At 37.7% G+C, this 19354-nt stretch overlaps 1 protein-coding gene across 1 annotated transcript in view; it reads right to left on the bottom strand.

Moving 5' to 3' along the window:
* Positions 1–1253: 1253 nt before the first annotated feature.
* The window catches only part of ACSL3 (acyl-CoA synthetase long chain family member 3), a 47080-nt gene continuing 28979 nt past the window's right edge, over positions 1254–19354 (bottom strand). The window contains exons 15-24 of the mRNA XM_029962655.1: positions 17690–17840; positions 16980–17103; positions 16618–16689; positions 15977–16116; positions 15077–15249; positions 14359–14433; positions 13191–13382; positions 11851–11965; positions 7099–7256; positions 1254–5382 (exon numbers count right to left, since the gene is read on the bottom strand). Coding sequence (XP_029818515.1) covers positions 5219–5382; positions 7099–7256; positions 11851–11965; positions 13191–13382; positions 14359–14433; positions 15077–15249; positions 15977–16116; positions 16618–16689; positions 16980–17103; positions 17690–17840 — 1364 coding nt within the window. The 3' untranslated portion in view covers positions 1254–5218. The remainder of the gene's footprint in view (positions 5383–7098; positions 7257–11850; positions 11966–13190; positions 13383–14358; positions 14434–15076; positions 15250–15976; positions 16117–16617; positions 16690–16979; positions 17104–17689; positions 17841–19354) is intronic.

Raw genomic sequence — 19354 nt, 5'->3', positions numbered from 1 at the left:
AAATAATAACATGTTTTAAAAAGTACTATTCACAAGTGTTAAAACTCTTAAAAAAAAATTACTCACTTTTTCACGTGCTTGGGTGTTCCTTTCCCTGCTGTCTCCCCTATTTTTTTGGTGTAGACAATAACAGCAATTCAGGTCTACAGTGTTTTTTATTTTTATTGTATCTATTTTGGAGCCTATGCCTCTCTAATGACTTCCTTAACTTAATATTTTCTGAAAAATTATGATGTTTATCCTTTCTGAAATTAGTTGCTATAATAAATTAATATAGTAGTTCTGAACTTGTTTACTTCTCTTTATTTTATTAAAGAGACACCTAATAGCATTTTAGCAGCTATAGATGCCTAAGGGAAAAAGAAAAAAAAAAATCAATTAAAGTGTGTCATATTATCCTAAAACATTTGAAACAAGAAGTTTTCAGTCTTAAAAAACACCCAGCATTTTTGAAAGAAAAAAAAAAGGCAAAAAAAAAAAACTGAATCAGGAAAAAGCTGGAGCCTTCTCATGGCTGATTAGAGGGATAAAATAAAGATCAGCTATGCAGCAAGGAAGGTTTGACATTTTGTCAGCACTATGACCCTGGGCAATTTGGAAATAGAGACCCAAAAAAAACAAAGAAAAAGAGGCATCTGTTGAGATGCCTCCAGGCTGGATGGTTACCAGCAATGCTTTGTGAGTTTGTAATCAAAACTTAAAAGTGCCCAAGATCTCTTAAGAATTCCAAATGCAAGCATCTAACATCACTTTGGGATCTGACCCTTCAACCCACAAACCTAGGGAAAATTACACACCAAATATAAGTCCTAGCACACCTGGACAGGTAAAAAAGTCAGAAGCTTAGAGCTTTACATCAGGTATTTACCACAGCTGGTGCTTTTAAACAGGGTAAATAACACATCATATGCAAATAAAAAAAATTGATCAAGCAGGATTAACTTTCCTGCAGTGAAAATCCAGGCTAAACTGGTAACTCCTGTTCCTGCATTCAGCCTGAAAAAGTCACATATATTTGAAATATCTGACAATAACAAACACATCTCTATATTATCAATTCTATGTTCAGCACAAATCCAAAATGCAGCCCCATTCTGGCCATTGTGAAAACAGACTATCTGAGCCAAATCCAGAACACCCAGTGACCTCCTTAACAGCCATGTACCCAATTAACATAATTTGAATCTACTAATTTACAACCATAAGTTATCCAGACTCAGATAAAAATGAAGGGCCATTGAAAAAACTGGACATATGGGTCCAGATTTGTGAAATTAATTTTATTTTTGAAACATGATATCCAATTACAAATAAATAATTCATACAATATAACTCAATTAGGATATACAACGTTCAGGCAGTTCATAGTAACAACCAAGATCACATTGAAAATGAGTTTACATTAAATAACCCATTACAATAATATACAACTGGTCATTTAATTAACATTTCAGCCTGGTCCAAGGTGTACACAAGTTGAAGATTGTTCCTCCTGCCAGTAAAGAAACAGATGTACACAATTTTATACTGAGTCCAAAGTAGTTAATACATCACATTAATAGAAATTAAAAATGCTGCATTGCACTGCCTAAATGTAATTTTAGTACAGAATAAAAAGTCTGAATTTTAGCAGAACAAAGGTTATTGCAAAGGAGTTTTATGTCCTACAGCAATTTCTGCACAAACTTATGAGTTTTACAAGGTGTTCTTAATGTATGGTTTTGATTCCATACTCTTCTCTGCATCCTGTCTATAAACCAGGGGATGTAGGTATGCATTATGTCCTTAGCTCCAGTTGCATGTTGCTTTTTGCTTTCATTTCAGCACAATCTTTTACTGCTCAGCCACAGCTCCCATGGAGGTGTGCCCCTGCCTCTGTGTGACCTGCAGCAGCAGCGAACTTGCACTGTCTTCTCTGACACATAACTTTTTAATTTCCTACCTACCCCAGAAACACTATCCTCTGCAAAGAACACTTATGAGATCTAAAGTGAATTTATCCTAAAGTCCTGAAATTTTTTTAAGTAATTGTGGAAATTTAAAGGAGATTCACAGGATCCTTGGAATTTCTTAGTCAATCATTTTAATAACGATATTACGTAAATTTTCATAACAGAGTAAGTAGTAACAATTCCAATGATTCAAAGTCCTGGGAAGCTTGTATTTACAAAAGTTTTGTTAAAAATCCCCCTCTTTTGGGGGGCCCTTCAGGTGAGGTATATGCCCCTTGTTCTTACTTTGAACTCAGATTGTATAAAAGTTACAGCTCTTTCCATTACGAAATTCCCCACGTGACCATTACTCCCAACCATGCACTACTCTAAGTTACTGTACAGCTGTTGGCAGCCCTGGGGACACGTGCAGCACATTCCAGCAGGTACTTTTGTTCCTGTTACACTGGGCATGGGAAGACACACCAGGAAAAAAAAAATAGGGAGAGAGCCTAGGTAAATTCCCAGCTGGCAAGCACTGCATCTCTGCAGGGTTTCAACAAATTCCTCTACAGTTGTCCTTCTGCTCAGCAATGTGAGAGCACGTGGTGGCAGCCAGAAGTACCTGGCAGGCTTGGCAGCCTACAGAAACCAGGGCCACCAGAGCAAGGAAGCCCCACGCCTGAACTGCAACCTGATTTACCAGCCCTTCCCAGCCCCAGTCACTTCCCAGGAAGTGAGGGCACCCACGGGACAGGCAGCCTCAATGGGACATGGAAGTATTCATTCTAGCAGTATTGGAATCTGTCTTGTGTTATAAACCAAAAGCAAAAACATACTCATCACAAGTATTTTTAAAAGTCTTTCTATCTCCAACATTGAGACTAGTCTTAATGAACTGCTTTAGTTTCACATTCTGTTGAAGAAATAAATGTCCACGATGAATCTGATGTTTAATAAAGGAGGAACTATATATATCACATCCATTTTAAACATAAACAGACCTGAACTATAAAATCAAATGCATAGTTAGACTGCAACCCCATCTTGTGACTGGATTAGAAGAAAAATTAAAACTACTATTTCCAAACAATTTAAAAAGTTTCATTTATGCAATTTTTCCAAAATGGATTTAAACCCTTAGCAGAACAAAATACTAACTTCAGATTTCTTTAACCAAAGCAGATTTGTTTTCTCACATCTGCTGCACAATGCACCAAGTGATATACATAATACTTCAGCAATTTATTAATTTTCACTAGAAAAAAAATCACAAAAAACATTTGAACAATGTACAGTTTGTGCTGAGCGTGAACTATTTAAGAATTTAAGATGGAGAACAGATACATATTTAATATTAGCAATGTGTAATAAATGGTGTGACACTTCCCTACAGCCTTGGCAATTTTCCCACAGTCGGATTCTTCAGTCATTTCTCAACATTTCATTTATGACCAAGATATCTGAAGGCAGTAATCTCATAAATACAGTTCCAATTTCTTTTTGATGCTTATCTATCCATTTGATTACTTACGCCAAGATTCACCAAATGTTAACACTTTTTCATGGACAGCAGCAGGGGAAATCCATGAATAGCAGAAACTACCTTATCATTTCATCAAAACTGAAGTACAGGGAACCTGCTTGATAACTTTCAACTCCTAGGAAACTGCTTTCTACAATCATTGGAAAGTGTTAATTTAAAAAATATCTCAGAGGGTTTTTTTAGATGAGAATTTGCACATCCAATAGCTCCCAAAACTCCATGTCACAAACACTAACAGCAGCAACTCCTTCCCCCAAACAAAGCTTCTGCCCTTCAGCATTGCTATGTGCTACTATAGCAGGGGATTAAGTGAGCATCAGGACCCTGATTTTTAGTACTACAAGTAAAGGATACGCATGAAAGTAATCTCCAAATTAAAGCCATTTTAATATTTGCTCCATCACAAGGTTGACTGATGTATGCCTTTTCACATTCTCATGTAACCGTGAATATGCTTTCCAGAAATATTTTGAAAATAAAATTCACACCTGAAATAAATCTTAACACTCTCATTGAAGAAAAGTTCCCACATATTTCTTCACACAATATCCATATATCTCTAGTGAAACAAAAATTGAGGCTCCTTCCCAAAATAAGAATTTGGTGTAACAAACCAAGCAACATAACTCTGGCTGACGAATGCTTCAAATACCTGTTTTTAAAGCAAAAAGTGCTAAACAAAAGAATACAGCATCAAAGGGAGATTTTTAATGGCACAAAGGGCAGCTAGGCACTGTGTGAGCTGAGAACATAACTGTCATTATGACTTTAAAAATCCCCCCCCGGAAGGTTTGGGTTGCAGCTAGGGCAGAGCAGGGGTCTTGCCAGACTTTCACAAACAAATAAAGAGCAAACCCAGTGTAATGTTCAAACCTAAAAGTTGTTAGAGTCCCTCTGCTAAAAGGACACTGTCCAAACTGTAAAGTTAAGTGAAAATAACGCTGAGAGTTCATACTAGCACTACACAACTCAGCTCTGGATGAAATGGTCATGAGCTGTTTAAGAAAGGAGTTTCTTAATGTATCTGAGAGATTATTCTTAGGTTTAACATCTGCTGTGTTAATAGCAATTTCTGTATTAACAAGCTTTAACTAACACCTGCCTTGATGCAGAGTTGTGCCATGACCATCTTTCCATCTTCAGATAAAAATAAAAGTAACCATTAGGCACATATTGAAGGTGTATTACACAAGCTGGAATGTCAAACATGTTCTCCCTCAGATTTACACAGAAAAATAGCACAGCAGCAAATAACCTGGTTCTCTGTTCAACAATTATCTTGTTACAAGCATTTTCAATGTACATAATGTCACAACATCAATACCTTATCTTTAAATAATTAGGTAAAAAAAGGCCCCCAGTATAACCATTTCTTATATAGCCAAGTTCTCTCTATATACATCCAAATTTTAAAGATACAAATAAAACATTATACAGGATTTATAAATGTTTAAAAATTTGAGGCTTCAGAATCATGGTTTCCCAAAAAGACCTGGGAAAATCCACAGTCTGACAAGGTAGCAGAGAAAACTGGAAAAAAAGGAGACAGACACAAGTTTGCTGCCGTAACAATTTACTAAACTTGCCAGTCATCATAGTGATGTCATCAGAAATAACAGTTTAAGCTGGAAATGAGGAATGGTGGTTTCATGTGTTGATCTCAAGTGCTGAGTTGAGACAGGCAATTCAAGTATTTCCTATTTGATCCAAGCTCATCGTAGCAAAGTGGTGCAGAGGAGAATTATTTTACATTTTTTCCATACATTCGATCAATGTCCATTTGATAATACGCTGTGAGCTCTTTGCGTTTGAGCTTGAACGCATCTGTCACCAGACCAGTCTCTGGGGTCCAAGGATCAGGGCTCAAACGAATCTTCACTGGTATTTCAAACTTCTCCAGATTAGCTGTAAGGAGAAATATTTTGAATACAAAACATAACTGTAACCATTTCGCTAAAATGAAGAGCAAAAGGAGAAATCATTCTCACAGACAAAAGCACGAGACATAAATGAAGTGCTCCTCTAAACCCCCATGGTTAGCTTTGATAACCTGTGGGGTCACAAGCAGGGACAGGATCCACCAGTAACTGTTCTCCAGTTTCCACAGAAATACTGGAATAAAGCCCAGCTGTTCAGATAGCTGTGCTCCCTAACTTCAGAAAAGCATCAGTGCATGGAAGTGACATCCTCAAAACATACACTACTGTACCAGGGTTATGGTACTCATCATCTGGAGACAAAAATCTTAAAATCCATACTACTTAAGCCTGAAAAAATAGGGGAGGTAGTTGTTTTTTCCCCAATAGTCCTAAATTGATGAAGGAAATTAAGTTCATATGGCAGCTGGTCCCTGTTCTGAAACAGAACAGTGCTCTGCATGTTACACACTTAGCAAAAAACACTATCATTTGCAAGAGCTTCTGCTATGGTTTCAGATATAAGAGAAGAAAAACAACTTAGAAAAGTAACCAACAGATGAGCAATAATCTCAACAAAACATTTATTTTCAAGTTAAATTTCAAAAATATACACAAATGCATAGTTATCCTGTGCAATCTGCCATTTTCAGATTGCAGAAGAGGTGCAGAAGGACATTGATGGTTCTCTGCAATGACTGTTTTGTGCTGTTTTGCAGTTGCTCAGTATCACAAAGAGAATGTGTATGAAAAATTTAACATTCCCAATGACCATTTAAAAAAACATTCTGTGCTCTTAAGTGATAGCTTTACGAAAAACCTCAGTGATTAGGAATGGCCAAAAGCAAAAATAAGGCAGAAATTATTCCGAAGAACAAACTATCACTGTGCCACTGTTTCATTCTGCACCAGAACAGCCTAACAGACTATGACCAATTAGCATGAAAAAGATACAGCTGAGGGGGAAGTATAATCGACACCAAAAGTATCACAACCACCATTGTGACTGTCCACTGCCTCTCCCATACCAGAGCTCAGCAGAACCAGCCTCAGTTGGCAGATGGCAGGGTTGGAACAAACCAGGCATTTCTTCACACACATGGCTGAACTGTGCAACTCTGCTACAGGATACTGTGGATACTGATCCAGAACATTTGAGTAATTTTCAAGTGTGACAAAAGAGTTAATGGAAGGAAAAATCTACTGAAAGTTACTATCTGCAGAGATGCTGCTTTAGTTTTGGAAATCCCTCAGATGCAAGTGACTGGAAACCAGGAGAGCCCCTGTCTCCATGGGTTTATTTCAACTCTGTATCAGTATGTAGCATGTGAGACTGTGTGACACACAACCATGGATCTATAGGTAACACACATTATTTTTGGACCACCAGCTAAGGCCAAAAAGATACCTCAGGACATCTTAAAGAACACCAGACACACATACACCCATATATACAGGGAACTGAACTTGTTAAGTTTGTCCTGGTTTATATTCTTTCCTCAGCTATTGGCCACAGTAAGAGAAGTTCCATGAACCAAAATGATGCAACTCATGTTTTGTTGTTGGTGTCTTTTGGTATAAAAGCTTCCTTTCATATAGGTTCTATGAAATATACACACTCTGGGAAATCTTTTTAGGGCCTATACTTACCTGTTTCACAGACACTGCAGTCCACAAGGTTGATAATATCTACCCAGCCACTCACCTGCCATGGCAGCCTCAGCTAGCACCTTCAGTACCTCTTTTTCCATCTCAGGACTGTTACAGATCTCTTCCCAGGTTCCTTTAAATCCTTTTTTTCGAGCTAGTTCTGCGAGCTCCTTTTGATTTGGCACAACAAATCCAATGACATAAGAATGGAAACTGAGGAGTACAATATACTTTAGTATGAATTTAGTAAAGTAAACAAGTCTTCAAAAATAACATTTCAAGTTGGGTGGGTTTGCACTTTCATACAGAGATATTGCTCTCAACAGATGTTTTTTGTTCACCTGATAATATTTCTGAAATAGTACACAGGTTACCTTTACCTGCTTCAAAATAAGTAGAAAGAGAAGCTACTTACCTTACAGTAACTGGATTGCTTCAAGGTGTGCTGTCCATATGCATATTCCACTGTGTCTCATGCTCAAAGCTTTGGGAAGCAGTTCCCATACGGTGTCAATGCTCCCTGCCTCTCCTCATGTTTTGCATCCCGGTATGAAGACTGGTGTGCGGCTTCCCTACCTCAGTTTCCTCTCAACTGCAGAATCCAGTTACTGTAGAGGAGTAGAGGACTGCAGTGAAGAGGGGTTGGAGAGCAGGTTGTGGAATGAGCATATGCACAACACATCTCAAAGAATGCCTGCTTCTGTAAGGGAAGTGACTTCTCTTTCTCTTTTAAGTGATTGTCCATACGCTCACTCGACTGTTGGCAATCTTTGTCTGCTCCTGATATGCCCAGAACATATGAAGCTGTGATCTCAAAGTCTTTGGAAAACACTGAAGCACAGTTCACCTTGAAACAGGTATTCAAGATTTTTCAGATGGTGTACAGTTTAGGGAAAATGTGAACAGAGCCTCATATAGGAGCTCTACTCATTCTAACAAAGCCCTTCATAGAATCAGAGAGTTGAAAGCAAACTCAGAAGATCACCTAATTAACTGACCTGCCCTGAAACAGTCAGATATATGTAACAGATGCTTGTCTAAATCTTTCTTAAACATGGGGTGAGTGCTACCATCACTGCTTCATTGCAAGCTCTTCCTGATGGCTATTCCTGACTCCTCCTCTCTGCAGCTTACCTCAGAATGGTCAGATGTTCCTCTCTTTTCCACAGAAGCCATTTATTTATTTACAGACTGTTACTTTTTTTCCTTCTCACCTTTCTAGTCTTCCTTCCTTTTTTATGTTTATTTAGGAATTTAAGCAGTGCCCTTTCCTCCTAAATCACGTATCACAGACCTCTGCCCAGACATACCTATTTTTCTCCTGGACTCTTTTCAAGAAGTCCACCTTTTCAGAAGCACTACATATGAAAAATCAGACTCTTTGATGCTTGGTAGAGTAAAAAGATCATTGTGCATCTTGTAGGCAATACATTTGTTAGGTCATACCTTCTTATAACTGCATGGCACTTGTTGACTCATGTCAGCTCCAACAGGCTACCAGGTGGTGGCTCTGATCCTGGCCTTCTGCAGTTGAGGTGTAAGTATAATTTACAATTCCCCTCTTTAACCTGACTGTTTTCAAGCAAATCTCCATCTAGCCAAGCTTGCTCTGAATTCTAATCCTATCCTCCACTGTGGCTTTAGTTCTATCTCACCTTAGCTACCCACAGATTTATTAAATCTTTTCAACTCTCTCTTTCATCAGACAGATCATTAACGTAACATACAGAAACTTAACCCTGGTATGGAGATTACTGTAGCTTATCCTTTAAGGTCTCCAAGATAATTTTAAAATACTAACTCTAAATATCCTTTTGGTTCCTGTACATTACAATTTTCTCCTTTGTTACTGACATGAATAATAATGGGCCTCTGACAGCAGTTGTGAAGACTGCAGCAGAGTCCATTACAAACACAGGCTTCCCTGTCAGCATCATCACAAGCTCTGCCTACTGGCTGCCTTGAAACCATTCTCATTTTGCTCTTACTAAGAACGTACTTAAAGAATGATTTCAGACTAGTCTCAATATCATTACTGCTTGCATCTCACTTTCTGCTTTTGCCTTGGTCTGATTTTCTTCCCCATGCACACTCATGCTCTGCTCTGTACTTGAACCCTTGTAACTTCATCTAGGCTCTCCTCTCTAATGTGTATGTATTGCATATGAAGGCATCCAGAACAAAGGACTCTGCCTCTTTCATCCCTGGTTCCTGTAGTCTTTTGACATACTTAAGGTCAAGTCCAGCAGTATCACCGGTGTCTCCACGAATAAACAGTATACAGAAACAATCAGTTGACTGCGTAAACATTGAACTTTCTGATTCACCTAAAATTCAGCCTCTTGAGTAGAAGTATACTTGTTCTGGACAAGCAGGTTCATCCAACTGTGCTTTTTCCTGGAAAGAACACCACAGCTCCTGGAACGTGCAGCTTTTCATTCTGTTTCACGATGTTAAATCTTCACTTGTTACAGTTCAAATGCTAAAGCACTGTTTTGTCTCGAGAAGTATCCTGAAGAGTACATCTTCTCTCTAGAGCAGTTACTTCCCTCTCCACCACCGTTCCTTCTGCAGATCTTTTGCATTTGGTAGCTTTGCCAGTCTTGGAAGTCATCACAACAGCATGAAGGAAGAAATCTTCAGACTTTGGTCCCCAGGACCTCCTTAGCCATCCCTCCCATGCTAAAAGAATTTGCCAAAATGTCTGTCCTACTCTAGACATCCTCACTCCCTTGCTGTGCTTGAAATCCTACCCATGTACAGCTCTCAGACCTACGGTCAGACACATTTAGTGGCACTACACATCTGGTCCTTATCTCCTTGAGACTTCTGCTGAGAACTCCCTCAGGTGGTTTTTTACCATGTTTGCTCATTTCTCAGGTAACTAAACTACTCATTTTCCTGAGGTGATGCTCAAGACCCACTTAAGGCATCCTGGATGCATGAAGTATTGATAAAGCAGTAGGAGTCTCCCCTGAAAGAACTCTAATCATGATTCCTTTCAGCAAACATTTTATTCCTTATCATACTGAATATTTATATGTGAAGTCAATACAGCTTCTGAAGCACCAATATCATGCAAACAATTTTGATTCCCTATTGCCACGTTCAGAGGAGCTTTGCACCCCAAGATCTAAAGTCAAATCACAGATATAACTCATTTATAAAAGTCTGCCCTCCTTGTCCTTTTGCACGGGGGAGGCAGAACAGCTACAAATGAAAGACTCCTCCTGCACAGGAGATCACTCAGGCAAAGTATAAGGAGAGACAGGATCTAAGAGATCATGGGCACTGTTACAAAACTCTCTGAGCTGACTGCTGAGGTGAGCATATACCCACAATGAAATGTGCATATGGACAATCAATCAGGGAATCTGTATGATGTGGCTACTTATGCCACATTACACACAATAGCCTGGAGAAGAAATACAGCAGCAGCAAAACCAATCTAGAATGTCTTGTCTTGTTTGTCCTTGATCTGGACTCTTGTTTGTAAATTACCTTTAAAAATTGCTCATAGGTTTTCCTGTTTTTAAATAATGGTCAAGACAGTCTATCAGAGTCAAGTGTCTGTCTGACAAGTGCATTTTAGCTTCCAAAGTTATTTTGACCTGGCAAAATTAATACAAAATTTGATAGTACGAGGCCAATAGTGAACTTCAATCCTAGAAGAATAGAAATCACCACCTTTAGGAAGCTCCTTCTCCATAGACTACAGAGGGTGCTTGGAAAAGGCACATAACTTCAGGCAGTCAAAGCAATCAAACATGAGACTCACTCAACAGGTCCAAACCACAAATAAAGATTAATATAATGGAAATTTTCTCAGCAATGGCTTGCCCAATGCATGTTAGCCTACTGATCCCAAACTGTCAGGACTGAAGTTACAGGATGACTACCATCAGTCAACACAAACCACCCAAGAACTACAGAGAACCAGGAGAACAACCCAAAAGTTAATTTTTTATTTATTACCACTGAGCAATTCTCTGGTATGCTTCTCCTGGCTTCTATCGAAAGTGGGGGGTTTTTTGCCATACTGGAAATCAGAATATTTCTGATAATTCAAAAGCTCCAAAATGATTTTTCAAACATCAAAACGTCAAAGAAAACAAAGACAACCTGAAGCATATTTATATGTGTAAGCCTCTATTATGCATAGGCAAGAAATTGTAGAAATACAAACTTAAGACATGCTTGAGCCCTTGTATGCCTCATTTATTAGTGCACATAGAAAGCAAAGAGAAAGGTCATTTGATCATCATTTATTAACTGTGTGTTTGCATAGTATTTAGAGTGTTTTAAGCTTCAAGGCTTCTGCTGGTGTATGCAGGGGTTAAAGAAAAGTAATTTTAACTTGCAAGCCAGCTTCTGGGCTGTTGGTGATTTTTTCTACCACCTTCCTCTGAAGTACCACAGTACTTCCTCTGAAGGACAGATGCAACTAAATACAGCAACAAACAAGGTGTCCTAAGGCTTCTATAGGTAATAATCTCTAAAGTGCTTGAGTGATGTCCATTATTAATGCAGCCAGAACTCAGCTGCTTTTCAGATTGGGGAAGAGGGAATGAAAAGACTCATTATTGGCATTTCCAGCAAATAATGAAAACAAATAAGAAAAAAAATAAAACCCACAGATTTCAGATGTTTCAGTTTTAATAAGGTTATTATTCCATTGTATTATATGTTAACTCCTTTTTCAATTGATTAAAAAAATGTCACACAATGAGTGGCAAAAATTTTTGCTTATGGTTTCAATAGGACAGACAAAGAACAGAGCAGTAAAAAAGTATCAGCTGCCTCTTACCTGCTTGCATAGACACAAATATTATCTACCAGTGGGAGATTCTTCAGAGCTGCTTCTACTTTGCCAAGAGAAACATATTCTCCTGCCTGCAGTTTTACAAGATCTTTTTTGCGATCTATTGCGGAAAAAAGGAATTAAATGTTAATTACAGAACAGAAAACTTTTAGACAACGATTTTAGATTTTTCTGAAATGCATCTATAAATACCAAAAGATAAGCTGACTCATGTTTGGTGAATGTACCAGAAACATTTAAAGTCAGGTTTCCAGACTCTGTATTTTATCAATCCATTGCTCACACCAAAACAAAAGACACTACAATTCCATGCATTTTCTGCCTTTAGAACAGCATTTCCTATATGACAGCACCATCATGTGCATGGAAGACAACCAGGATTATGCAAAAGCCAGTATTAGCTAGGAGCACATATTTTGTATTGTCTGGTACAGACACTCAAGGCAGAAAATGCACCACTTGGTGACATTTTCTTATTTATTTCAGGCTAAATCCATATATAAAGAGCAACTGTCCTGTTGTTACTTGAAAAACAACAACAGGAACCAAAAGGTAAGGCAAAATAACTGAATCTTATTGTACATAGCCCAAAGAAGACAAAGGTGAGGACAGGGCCTTACCCCCAAGGTGTGGTGGTAGCACCTCTCCTTCACCATGTACTGTTGTGCTGCTTTGTGTGACCAGGCCAGGGGGTTTGTAGCTGTCTGACCTACCTGACCAGTGCAAGACAACTGCAATGGGACCTAAGATTCTTCCCCTATAATAAACCAAATAAGCTTTGTTTTTCAGGATTAAAAGCTCCCTGAATCACCTACTGATTTTCAGAGACTCCTGGTCATTTATAAAGCACCTAATTTTGCACCTACAGGTGTCAAAAAACTATGAGCCTGTCACTGGCTTATGTACTAACACCTTTATCTCGGTATATTTTGCCCTGGTTCATATATGATATAAGGATATTCTTATTAAAGAATGCCAAGATTTAAAAAGAGCTTATTTAATTCCTGAGCATGTATTACCCCAAGAGCCTTTTCACCAATCAAATTCCACACTTAGACAATTAGCTTATAGTTAATTTTCTAATTCCTACCCTGTCTCACTAATATATGGAGTCACTGTTAAGACTGTTCCAAAAGTAACCAAAAAACAACTTCTAAAACACACAAACAAGCCTCCATTAACATATCAGAACCTCCCTGGGATAAATGGGAGGGCTTTAGACTGCATGCCAAGATATGGAGATTTTTTTGTTGTTAATTACTGTATTTAGCAGCCCTGAAAAATGTGAGTATATATACACATATGTTCACCTGAATTTAACTCACCAATAATTTTTAGACACCCATCATGATGAAACTCTCCAATGTCTCCAGTATGGAGCCACCTCTGCCCATTCTCATCAACAGTGAAATCTTTTTTGGTTCGTGCTTCATTTTTGTAGTAGCCTGCAGTCACATTCTGCCCTCCAATAAGGATCTCACCTCTAGGATATGGTTTGTCAGTGTTGTAATAGCCACCTAAAACAATGGTTTTTTTAGTTAGCAAGAAATAAAACATATTACAAAGAAAAAAATTCCTACTATTTTTACTATCTCGATATAGAACTAAACACTGTAGTAAGTCCTTAGCCAAAGCTACCACTTGCCTAAATAGTTCATTAAGAGAGGAAATGGTTCCAATTCTTTTCAGCATTTAAACAGCTGTTAAACAGGTGTGTTTAACAGTGATGTTCACACACATGCAGAGGCAAATGCCACCTCTGTGCAATCTTTCTGCCACATACTAACACCCTCTATCAGTTCTACACAGGCTCAAATAAAAAAAAAAATAAATAATTTTGCCTCACATTTTAGGAAAGAAAAAACCTATAAGGTTTCCCTCTAGCCTAAACCAGCCTTAAGTATTACGTATTTCTACTCTACAATACATAAAAGCCTACAGTGAAAGGAAATCACCTAAATGTATTTCAAACTTTATTATATATATTTTATATAGCATCCATTAAGTTTCCACACTACGAGTCAATTTTTTAATGATTTTACTAATAATATTATAAAGATTATTTTAAAATATTTCTTAGTGGCAACTTAAGGTATCATACACACACTTCAGCTGAAGTTTCCTGAATCCAGCACCTCTAAGGCACAACACACAACCTGCATGAACACTGATCTAAATCAGGAAAAGGTACAGTGCTGTATGCATTTATATAATGTACAAGAAATAGTATAGTCAAAGAGAGTCATAACACTACCAAGTCAAAATCCCACCTGCATTGACAGCCTCTGTCTAGGTATTTCAAAATTTAAAAACCACTGAGGAATTTATTTTACCTTTCTTCTCCCCAAGAGCAAGATTTATAGGCAAGAGTAGCATTTAAAATCTAAACAGCCAATAAATAGTCTTCTAATTACTACTACTGAACAAGGCCTGATTAAAAAAAACCAGTTTTTACAAACATACTTCAATTTAATCACATACAGGAATTCTCACCTTCTTCCCAGTTCATTAACTTTATTTCACAACAGACCAAAGGTGCTCCCACTCTTCCTGTAGTGTAGTCCCAAACTAGAATTTTAAAAAGAGCATTTTTCAGAAAAACATTTAAACAAAACTGATTAGAAAGAAAAACCTTTTTTTTTGTCATGCATCTTATTTAGTGAGAATTAACTGCTATTTATTTTGAAACTTTAATTCATAGAACAGAACTTACAAGAAAAACAATGGATTTATCAAGGTAATGCAGGTAAAATTCTTATCATGCCAAGAGAGTAGATGGACTGTATTTACAGACACCCTCAGTTACTAAAAGGCAACTGAAACCACTGGGTTCTATTATATGAAATTAGAATCTGGTGCAGGCTTTTGCTTTCCATTTTCTATTTTCCTAACATCTCAATATACTCACCAAAATTTGAAAAAAATTATTCAGTTCAACTGGTAAGTGCAACAATGCCATGATCCCATTCACATTATTATGGGTTGCTCCATCACAAACGAGAACATTCATTTGATATGTAGGTCACCAGTTTTAGCACAATGTGCCAAAATTAGTGCTCCTGCTGTTTCATACGTTCATAACAAGTAATTCCCAGGATTCCCCAATCGTGCCTGGTGGCAGGCACACACCAGAGGAACAGGCCACCAAAGATGGCACATGCAGGATGCTCCGCACGGACCAGAGCTCCCAGTGGGATTCACGGACACCAACCTTCCGTGATTGTTCCGGCTCCGGCCGATTCCGTCAGCCCGTAGCCCTGTCCCACAGGGCAGCAGAAACAGATGTTCATGAACCTTTGAGTTGCTGCTGAGAGGGGAGCTCCTCCACAAAGCAGGATGCGGATTTTCCCACCTAGCAGCATTCGGACTTTCCGGAAGATAAGGCTGAAACGCAAAGATAAGAATATATATTTGCTGCTTAAAATCAAAATGAGACAATACCTAATTTTGTATCTGAACTGTAAGTTTCCACCATCTTCAAAAACACTTCTAAGGCATTCAAGGAAAATCCTGAAGGAGCAGCACACTGAAGTTTTCAAAAAGCTTTCTAAGCTTGTTTCCACATTCTAATTTAAAGGGGGGTTAAGTACCTGAGAACAAAGATTGAATGAGACAGCAAAGTTCTGTGATTTTCTCCTAAAAATAATTCAAGTACACTGTATAAATTTTGGAACTACATTATCCTTTAGTCTCACTGAAGCTGGGAGTTAGACTCAGTGATCCTTGTGGGTTCCTTCCAACTTGAGATATTCTGTGACTCCCTTCTGTGAAAATGTGAAGTCTACAGTTTTCTATAGGAATAGAATTCTCATCTTACCCAAGAATTATATAAATCTATTATTAAATTCCTGATGAAAATAACGCAATAAATGTAAATTTCCAATTAGTTTATAGTTAAATAACACTCACTTGAATTATATCAATAAATATTTAAATCCATCACACAAACTACTGATTTGTTGTTTCAACTGACACTTATTTAGACTTGCTCATGTTCAGACCATCAACAATAAAGTGAAGAAAAGCACAAAAAGAAAATCAGATACTGCTCATGCAAGTAAGACTTTGATAAGTGATTTTCTGGTGCCATTACAAATAAAGTTCACATTACCTGTCGCAGAGTGGGGTAGTGTAACCTTTGGAAATCTGTTCCATTTTGTAATTGTAAGCCAATATAAATAGATTCCGCTGGAAACTCGTCATTTCATTCACTTTATTCATGACATTTTTGTAGATCCGATCCATAATTTCCTAGTTACATAAAAAGATTAACTTTAACTCAAAGAAACAGAAACCCTAAATTCAGTACAACCAAAAGAAAACATGATCTAGAAATTAAAGTACATTTCAGATGACAACCAACTCCCAGGTTCCCTCCTCTTCCATTGCTAAGAGATACCAAGATGATCATAGAAAGGAGGAAAGCAAATGTCTGGGCAGGAGCACTAGTTAAACCCCAAGCTGCCTGCTGCCAACTCTCTTTATTCCATTCATTCACTATGATGATCAATAAATTACTAAATGAGTGGGAATCTAATCCCTATAGCTATTCTAACTTGAAAAAACGCTGTCACTCATATGATGATATCCCCAACATAAAAATACCAAAATTATTATTTTAAGCTAGTTTATCACCAAAGGATCTACCTTTTTTACTTAAATGGTCATTGCATTGATTTTGTTGTTAAAAACTGAATTATGAATCCACATTTTAAAACAATTTTTAGAATTATTTATCCTTCAGTTACTTACCGGGACAGCTGCCATTAGGGTTGGCTTAAGTGTAGTAACATCACCTTTGCTTCCTTTCTTTATTTTAGAGGACTAAAGTGAAGAACAAATTTACTAGCAGACATATTCAAGATTTTTAACATGAGAAACAAAATGACATATCTTTCAAAACAATAATTTTTATTTAAATTATATTCTAACAATTAAAGCTAGTCCAGAGTATCAGCCATAATCCCCAATACCCTGGTTTCATGAACTGTAGAAATGAAGATTTGTTGTACTGTTCTTTTAAGAAATATTATAGAGATCTGAGTAATTTTTTTTTTTAATTTCTTTTTTTTTTATATATATATATCCTCTAAGGACTTACATCTACAACATACCTGGTCAGCCAATGTCTGAGGTGAGGAGTAACCGATGCGGCACCCATGAGACAGACACACGAGTTCAGCACTCAGCTCCAGAACATGGGCAAGAGGCAAGTAGCCAATATAGATGTCTTTTTCCCTGTGAAGAATTTGTGAAAGACAGATTTTTGTACCACTAGAATCCTCAGATGAATCATTAAGCAAGATTTTCTCAGAGTTTACCACAGAAGTAGAGAAAGTAGGAAAATGCCTTTGAGCTTGAGAACATATTTCAAATGATATGGGTTTTATTTCACAAGTCCTGTGCTACGTACTGTAAGTTTAAGGCATGAACAAAGGGAGATGTTTACTCCCTTTAACCTGTGTTACGGTTGCAAAGGCAACTCTGTGGACAAGATCACAAACTGCACCAAACAGAAAGAAACCACAGAATTTAAACACTAACCAAGGGAAGTACTGCTTAGGGGAGCTTTCAACCACCCAAGTGCAAGACGGCCTCACAGGCTTTTGTGTCCCAGTCTTACCCACACAGAGAAGATGAGAGAACAAACAGCACATGAAGTAGTTGTGTCATTTAGTGCAGTACTGGAAGATCCTCAGACATCAGTACATAGTATGATGTGTCACAGACATAGCTATGTTTATTTTTTCCACAGTAATTAATCTAAAATTATATTAAACTACACGACTTCTTTATTTGCTGGTAACTAATGGTTGGTACGTACCCCAGGTTTGGAATCCTCTCAGCCATTCCAGTTATCCCAGCAATTATGTTGCAATGGGAGATCATGACTCCTTTGGGAATTCCTGTGGATCCACTTGTGTACATGATCACTGCGATATCCGAGGGCACAGGCCTGGATGGCTGTTTGTGTCCTGCAATTTGTGTTAAAAAAAGAGAACATACAATATGTGGAGAGGCTCTCAGGCTGGGAGATCTGATACACTAACATATTCCAGCAGTCACTGCAATACAGCACCACATGACTCTTGCCATCACATTTTGCTTAAAAAGATTGTGGTCCAGCTCAAATGCTTTCACAAAGAGTAGGAACTTTGCATTAGCTGAGCAATACTTTGAGGGACTGTCCTAGTCTGCCAGGACAATGCTTTTCCTATTATGTTTCTGTTATTCCAGCAGCAGAAAGAAAATTGAGCAGAACTTTGGCTTCTCAAAAATGTCACTGAGCATTTTCCCCCTCGGGCAGGTTTGCTGCCCTGGTTCCACACTGCTGCAGGGACCATCCCCTCTGTGCAAAGCTCCTTTCTCACATGCTCCCTGGCAGGGAACACACTGCCTCATTTGCAACACCTGCAGCAAGGCACTGCTGAGCCAGTGTGAGGTCCAATTCCTATACATATTTAAAAGAAGTTCAACAGCTCTAATTGGATTAAAGTGCTTTTTAAATGCTTGCACTGAGAGCAAGAAAATACAAAAACAATTGTGTTTACTCAGAGGAAAAACTGCATAATGCACAATGCATGTGGTACAATGAGCACAGTGAATGAGAAGCATGAAAGCATATTTAATCATTTCCCACTCACTGAATCCTGCCCATCCCGCACAATGAACACCACAGAGGAAGAAAATATAAGAAACAGCTCATCTACTTAATATTAATTGGACATGCCTGACCATAAACAATTCATGATAGTATTTCACAGTTTATGAATGGTTAACTTGACAAAGATAAATGTTCCTTTATTGTAGTGTAGAGTATGTGATATTTAAAAGACTGAAGAAAGAAGGATTAGACACTGTTTTTACACTGCACACAGATTAACAGATCTCAGGGAGCTAATGAATTACCACAGACATAATTTTTCTGTTGGTGTTGTATGAAACAGTTTTAATAGTACATAAAACTGGTACATCAAAAAGGGAAAACCATCTTTTAAGGAAATTGAGAGGTAATGATGCTGGGAGCAAACCTGCCATTCCCCTGAACATCAAGAGCAGACAGATTAACCACCCTCCCTACTCCTCAAATACAATCCAATATTCATGTGCCTTCAGTAGTCAAGAGATTCTGAAAACACAAAGGATAAGGACAGAAGAAAGCAACTACTGAATATAATTAAATCTTGAGATACTAAGTTGGCAGGTCTTCAGAGCCAAGAATAAATATTTCTCATGTTAATAGTTAAAAAACCTTAGAAAATTCAGAATTTTAGTTCTAAAAATGTGACAGATTAGAAATAGATTTCAATGCATTTACATAGTAAATTGATACTTTCATATATGTAGTAAGTGACCAAGTTCTATCAGATTCAACTGGCTATTTTACATTTTTCTATCTGTGAATTTTACAAAACTTAATAGTAACAAACCACTGATTTCTTTTGTCATAAAATGCACAATGGTTTTGTGTGCCCTGAAAAACCTGGTT

Source organism: Manacus vitellinus, unplaced genomic scaffold (assembly GCF_001715985.3).
Source record: "Manacus vitellinus isolate BGI_N305 unplaced genomic scaffold, ASM171598v3 scaffold_49_pilon, whole genome shotgun sequence".
Taxonomy (NCBI): domain Eukaryota; kingdom Metazoa; phylum Chordata; class Aves; order Passeriformes; family Pipridae; genus Manacus; species Manacus vitellinus.
This window is presented reverse-complemented; position numbering and strand designations above follow the sequence as displayed.